This window comes from Babylonia areolata, chromosome 35, assembly GCF_041734735.1.
Source record: "Babylonia areolata isolate BAREFJ2019XMU chromosome 35, ASM4173473v1, whole genome shotgun sequence".
Classification (NCBI taxonomy): Eukaryota; Metazoa; Mollusca; class Gastropoda; order Neogastropoda; family Buccinidae; genus Babylonia; species Babylonia areolata.
Window position 1 is genome coordinate 2,890,080 of NC_134910.1, and position 7,500 is coordinate 2,897,579.

Sequence of the window (7,500 nt, forward strand, 5' to 3'; positions counted from 1 at the left end):
ACACACACACACACACACATTCTCACTAACACACACACACACACACACACACACACACACACACACACACACACACACACACACACCTAGACGGACGTGTGTGCGTGCGTCTGTGTGGGTAGGCGAGTAGGCGGGAAGAAGATTTTCCTTCTTTTTGTATTGCAGATCACACTTGAACCACTGTTTCCTGGTCATATATTCTCCTCATAGGTCACTTCTTTCCTCGCTCGTGGACAATGTGAAGAGAGAGATAGAGAGAGACAGATGGTATATATATATATATATATATATATATGATTATATATATACATATAAAATTATATATATATATGTGTGTGTGTGTGTGTGTGTGTGTGTGTGTGTGTGTGATTTATATATAATATATCTATATGGACAGACATATCGTTAAAGAAAAGTTCGTATGAAATTTACCGTATCATAACTCGTTGTGTGTGTGTGTGTGTGTGTGTGTGTGTGTGTGTGTGTGTGTGTGTGCATACTGCACACAGGGACATCGGTTTATCGTCTCATCCGAAAGACCAGCGTCCAGCCCACCACTGATCGAAGGTCTTGTGTAAGGGAGGGAAATTCTGGCGATTGTGAGATTCGATCCCGCGCCCTCAAATTCTCTCGCTTTCAGTTCAAGGCGGACGCATTACCACTAGGCCACCACTCGACATTGACGAGGTGAACATTCTGATTCTATGTCTAAACATTACCCCCGAAAGCAGAGAATGGCTGCCTACATGGTGGGGTAAAAAAAACAACAACTAAAAAAACCATGATCATACACTGACGTAAAAGCCCACTCGTGTATATACGAGTGAACGTGGGAGTTGCAGCCCACAAACGAAGAAGAATAAGATATCTAAACATTGAAGTGTTTAGCTTTTTGTTCCACATTGCCAAAGGTTGAGATAACATGTCAGTAAATGACCAACATTCTCTCATTTGATTGTGTTCGTGCGATAACTATTCCGGCTCACGACTTTCATTGACCCTGGCTTGGCGCATGCGCATAGGTCATGTGACTAACAATCCCCGCCACAAAGCCTGTGAAGGACAGAACAATGGTTGTATCAGATTTTATTATTTTTTTCGCAGTCGATAGTTCACTGTTCTCGTTCTTACCTTCAGTTGTGAAGTCCACACAATCCATTGTGTGTCAGTTTCAGTTTCAGTTTCAGTAGCTCAAGGAGGCGTCACTGCGTTCGGACAAATCCATATACCGGCGCTACACCACATCTGCCAAGCAGATGCCTGACCAGCGGCGTAGCCCAACGCGCTTAGTCAGGCCTTGAGAAAAAAGAAAAGAAAAAAAAAAGGTGAATAAATAATAGATAAGCGTAATAAATAATTATAATATGAAAAAAGGTAGTAATAATAATAATGAATAAATAAAACAGTGATGATAAATGAAGTGTGTGTCAAGTGCTAACAAGTACTGCAATACCGAACTCAACAACATGTCTGGACGAGAACTGGGAAATGGTTCAAATCATTGGGGTCAGTAAGATGGAAGGGGTTTCGATAACTCATGTAGCTCATGTACGGATGATAGCAAGATAGGTCACTTAAACTAGGTTCGTGTGTTCGTCTGGAGGAAGGTGGCAGAATGGTTAAGACGCTCGGCTGCTAATACAAAGTCCCCGAGGGTGTGGGTTCGAATCCCGCTCTCGCCCTTTCTCCCAAGTTTGACTGGAAAATCGAACCGAGCGTCTAGTCTTTCGGATGAGACGATAAACCCAGGTCCCGTGTGCAGCACGCACTTGGCGCACTGAAAAAGAACCCATGGCAACGAGAGTGTTGTCCTCTGGCAAAATTATGTAAAAAGAAATCCACTCTGATAGGGACACAAACGCATAAGCATGCACTCAAGGCCTGACAAAAGCGCTTGTATTGTATCGTGAAAGATAACCATATCCTTGACCTCTGATCCACGATAACCGATATATATATATATATTTATACACATATCATAACACTGTTACAACGTCTGTCAGTTGACCGTTTACCCCCGGTGAATGATATGAGCTGACCATTGACCAGTCCTGGAGGCCCAAGAATCACGTGCGATGATCACTGTCCTCTGACTTATAATGATGATGGATGCTAACAGTGATGATAATGATAAGGGTGGTAATGGTGGTAGGGTGATGATGATGATGAAGGCGACGACAACAATGACTCGATGACTTATAATGATGATGGATGCTAATAGTGATGATAATGATAAGGGTGGTAATGGTGGTAGGGTGATGATGATGATGATGAAGGCGACGACAACAATGACTCGATGATGATAATGAAATCGATGACAACAACGACGATTACGATGATGATGCTGAACATTTACCCGCCACAAGTGATATGAGCTTTGACAAGTCCCAGAGGCAACAGTTACGTGCAATGATCGCTGACTTCTGAATTATGAATTATAATGATGATGGTACTTGATAGTGATGACGATGATGATGATGATAATGGTGGTAGTGGTGGAGGTGGAGATGGTGGTGGGGTGACGATGCATAATGCTGACGACGACAACAATGATGATGACAATGACAACGATGAAAATGACGACGACGACGACGACGACGATTATGATGCTGATGACAAACACCATTGCCTTGTATATGATAGTCAGTCGTGTTCGACTATGACCATCAGAACAACAGAGGAGTCCCGACTATCCAGGTTTGAATTTATTTATAGCGAAGAGTGTCTTGCCCAAGTTACATCCCCACTCTCTCGGCCAAGAGGGTTTTAGGACAGTCGGCGCTGGGGATGGTTCCCAAAGGCCAACTAGCCCCCCCCCCCCCCCCATCCCCCCAGGCTGCAGCACAACGAGCCAGTGCAATTGTGCAATTTAACCTCCTAGTTTGAGAGTCATTGTCCTTCACAAAAGAACAACCTGTAAATGATTTCCCATTGCAAAAGAAGAAACCATTGATAATACAGCTCTCACTTTGCTGTTGGCCCCAGCTGTAAACTAATGTTGCCTGTTGTCACGTCACAGACGATGCGTGCCTTGCTGCTGGTGCTCGCTGTCGGCCTGGCCTGTGGCCTTGACCTTGATGCCGAGTGGGAGACCTTCAAGAACAGCTTCAACAAGGTGTACAAGGACGCTGAGGAAGAGCTGTACAGGTGCGTATGTGAGACGGTCAGTCATGTCTGACTGTGACCAACGTAACAGCCGTGGAAGCGATTGTGCTGTCTTTTGTGGAATTCTTTTTTCGTCCCTTTTTCATCTTCAACGTCGCTGTTTCCTTCTTCTTCTTCTTCTACTCCTCCTTCTTCTTCTTCTCCTTCTTTTTCTCCTCCTACTTCTTCTTCTTCTCCTCCTCCTTCTTCTCCTTCATATCCTCCTCCCCCTTCTTCTTCTTCTCCTCCTCCTCCCCCTTCTTCTTCTCCTTTATATCCTCCCCCTCCTCCTTCTTCTTCTTCTCCTCCTTCTCCTCCTCCTTCTTCTCCTTCATATCCTCCTCCTTCTTCTTCTTCTCCTTCATATCCTCCTCCTCCTTCCTCGATCTTTTTTCTAGACCTGTCCTTCTTTCTTTCTTTTTTTCTCTCTTCTTTTTCTCCAATTCTCGGATATACAGCACACCCATAGCTCTGTGTGTGTGTGTGTGTGTGTGTGTGTGTGTGTGTGTGTGTGTGCGTGCGTGTGTGTGTGCGTGCGTGTGTGTGTGTGTGTGTTCGTGACATAAGCAGTAACGTAAAGAGTAAGTGACAGTGTTACCACCACCACCACCACCCCCCCACCCCCAAATGCCTGCGGGGGGTCACTCAGGCATCAGTGTAGTCATGGTGACGGGTTTATGCCGGGGCGTTGCTATGGGTTACAGGCGGAAGGTGTGGGAGTATCACCTGGACTTCATCCAGAAGCATAACCTGGAGGCTGACCTCGGCGTCCACTCCTACCACGTGGGAATCAATGAATACGCGGACATGGTCAGTGTCCAGGTTTTTGCTCCACTCTGCTCTCTGTCTGTCTGTCTGTCTGTCTCTCTCTCCGTCTGTCTCTCTCTGTCTCTGTCTCTGTGTCTCTGTCTATCTCTGTCTCTGTCTGTCTGTCTCCGTCTCTGTCTGTCTGTCTCTCGCTGTCTCTCTCTCTCGCGCGCGCATGCTTTTTCTACCCAAACTGCAGCCTCGTAGTATGTCATGAGGTATTGTTCATTTCCTGTACTATTTTTTGCTGAAATTTAATTTTTTTTTAAATGTAATGGTATTTGTTCTCTCTCTCTCTCTCTCTCTCTCTCTCTCACTCTCGTATTCATACAAACATATTATAGACAAATCAGTGACACGTACGCATGCGCGCGCGCGCACACACACACACACACACACACACCCACTCTCTCTCTCTCTCGTATTCATACAAACACATCATAGACAAATCAGTGACACGTACGCATGCGCGCACACACACACACACACGCACGCACGCACGCGCACACACATACACACAGGCACACACACACACACACACATACACACACACTCTCAGTGAAAATCGCATTGCCCTCCTCTTCTCTCTTTCTGTCTCTCTTTCTATCTCTGTCTGTCTGTCTCTGTCACAGCTTCGGGGTCTCTCTCTCTCTCTCCCTCTTCTCTCTCTTTTCTCTCTCTTTCTCCTCTCACTTTTCTCTCTCCCTCTCTCTCTTTTCTCTCTCTCTCTCTTTTCTCTCTCCTCTCTCTCTCTCCCCCTCTCTCTCTTCACTCTCTCTCTCTCCCCCTCTCACTCTCTTTTCTCTCTCTTTTTTTCTCTCTCTCTCCTCTCTCTCTCAGTCTTTGTGTGCCGTTCATCTGCCGTTGAAGTTGAAGTTACTCAAGGAGGCATCACTACGTTCGGACAAACCCATATACGATACACCATATCTGCATAAAATGCCTGACCACTGAGCAGCAAAAAACCTAACGTAGTTAGGCCCTGAACTACACGCACATACATACATAATTATCTATGTAGTGGCAGAGTGGTTAAGACATTTCTATGTCAATACAGGCAATGTCCGTGAAAGGCTGGGTTCGAATCCCGCTCTGACGGGCGCAATAGCCGAGTGGTTAAAGCGTTGGACTGTCAATCTGAGGGTCCCGGGTTCAAATCACGGTGACGGCGCCTGCTTGGGTAAAGGGTGGAGATTTTTACGATCTCCCAGGTCAACATATGTGCAGACCTGCTAGTGCCTGAACCCCCTTCGTGTGTATATGCAAGCAGAAGATCAAATACGCACGTTAAAGGTCCTGTAATCCATGTCAGTGTTCGGTGGGTTACGGAAACAAGAACATACCCAGCATGCACACCCCCGAAAACGGAGTATGGCTGCCTACATGGCGGGGTAAAAACGGTCATACACGTAAAAGCCCACTCGTGTGCATACGAGTGAACGCAGAAGAAGAAGAAAAAGAAAAAGAATCTCGCTCTCACCCTTCCTTTGACAGGAAAATCAAACTGAGCGTCTAGTCATTCGGATGAGACGATAAACCGAGGTCCCGTGTCAGTGCAGCACGCGGCGCTTGCCGCAGTGACAAAAGAAAAGAACCCAAGGCAACAAAAGCGTTGTCCTCTGGCAAAATCATGCAGAAAGAAATCCACTCTGGCAGGTGCAGAAATTTGCATAATTATCATAATGCATGCACTCAAGGCCTTACTACTAGCGCGTTGGGTTGTGCAGCTTGGTCAAGCATTTGCCGTGCTGATCATGCGATGTCGCTCATATGGATTTGTCGGAACGTAGTGACTCGAAACTGAAACTGAAAACTGAAACTCACCATTTTGTCCGTCACTGTCGCGCACGACAGCCTTGAACCCATGTGACCTCGCTGGGAAAACGTCATACAACATTGACGTCATTCACGCATTTGACTTCAGCCTCTGCAGTAGCCAGGCCTCTCAACCGAGGGCGCAATAGCCGAAGCATGCCTCTGGTATTTCTAGGGTTAGGGAAATGTTTTTTTAATTTCTTTTTCGTGTTGTTGTTTTTTCCTCGGGAAATAATGAACGATGTTCATGATATTTTTCCTCCTCAGTCATTGTTCAGCGGCAGGTGCAACATTTCCTTAGGTGTGTGTGTGTGTGTGTGTGTGTGTGAGAACAAGTCAGTGATTTTCGATCTCACTCACTCACACACACACACACACACACACACAATTTGCCTGCACTGATGCAGGAGCTGATGACGACGAGACCGTGTCAAAGCTTTCTCGCTTTCTGAATGGAGTTTTTGACTGAATTGCGCTCAAAGCGAACGCGCTGAAGTTGGCTTCCAGTTTACATCGCAGCATTTCTTTCTGATACTCGTGTTGTTAGTGTGGATTACGCTCTGCTACGGCTTAATGACAATGCCTGTCTACTTGAAAATGATTTCTTTTTTTCTCTTTAACGCTGAATGACCTATCCCCCAAGATCAAATCGTATTACTGTATCATAATATATATAGCGCGCGCACACACACACCACCACAACACCATCCTTTTCTCTCCCCTAAACGTTTGTCATCCACATTGTTGATGTGTGTGTTGGTTTATTTTTTTTCAAACAAACTGAAAGATAACTAATATGAGAAGGAGAGACTGTTCTTCCTTATGTTTCTGGAGGTGGTTTTTTATTTTTGAGATATTGTGTTTGGTTGGCTGCAGAGTAATTTGGGTAATTAGAGGAGGCGGAAAGTCTTGTTTTTATTGATTCTGCTTCCTGTGTTTTTACTGAGTGAGCGTCGCTATGCCCACTCTTGCGTCTAATATCATTATGTGGTCGACTCTTAAAATGTATTCTGATCAGTCAACACACGTGAAAAAACAATCCACCGTCTCCAATCGTATCAGTTTCGCTCATTCTATTCGACTTCCTTATTCGAACGCTTAACCTTTGGTCCCATCACGTCATCATCATCGTTGTTTTTGTGATTTGCCGCCGTGGTTTTGTTCGTGTTTCATGTCTGTTTCCTGTCTCTTCTTTGTTGTTTCACCCAATCGAGTTCGTGAGTAGATCTGGTCAGATGGGTATCGGAGGTTCACCGACGTCTGCTTTTCCTTTTTCCCCTTCAACGTGGTGATCTCCGACATCGTACTGGCCACTAATTCTATTCCACCCCGTCCATTCGTCATTTTGTTTGATTTCAGTTCACGGGCTAATCCAGATTCCTTTGCCACCATTACGCAACTAATTTATTCATTCTATAGTCGTTATTCTTCTCCATCTCTCTTCTCTTCCCTACTCCGGCTCTCTCCATTTGATTCCTTTCCATTCCATTCTATCCCACTCTATTTTATTCCATTCTATTCCGTTCCATTCTACTCCATTCTATTCTATTCCATTCTATCCCACTCTATTCTATTCTATCCCGGTCTGCTCCGTTCCATTCTATTCCACTCTGTTCTGTTCCATTGCTATTCTATTCTAAAAAAAGAAAAAGAAAAAAAAAAAGCGGAAGTGACGATGATAACCGACAGAGGGTAGCGGTGATGTGACGTCAGTGACGTAATGCGACAGGGCCA

At 45.2% G+C, this 7,500-nt stretch overlaps 1 protein-coding gene across 1 annotated transcript in view; it reads left to right on the forward strand.

Moving 5' to 3' along the window:
- Positions 1-7,500, forward strand: part of LOC143277761 (cathepsin L-like) — a 15,151-nt gene that overhangs the window by 1,879 nt on the left and 5,772 nt on the right. The window contains exons 2-4 of the mRNA XM_076582663.1: positions 3,020-3,147; positions 3,849-3,989; positions 7,480-7,500. The exon at positions 7,480-7,500 is cut by the window's right edge and continues 119 nt beyond it. Coding sequence (XP_076438778.1) covers positions 3,023-3,147; positions 3,849-3,989; positions 7,480-7,500 — 287 coding nt within the window. The 5' untranslated portion in view covers positions 3,020-3,022. The remainder of the gene's footprint in view (positions 1-3,019; positions 3,148-3,848; positions 3,990-7,479) is intronic.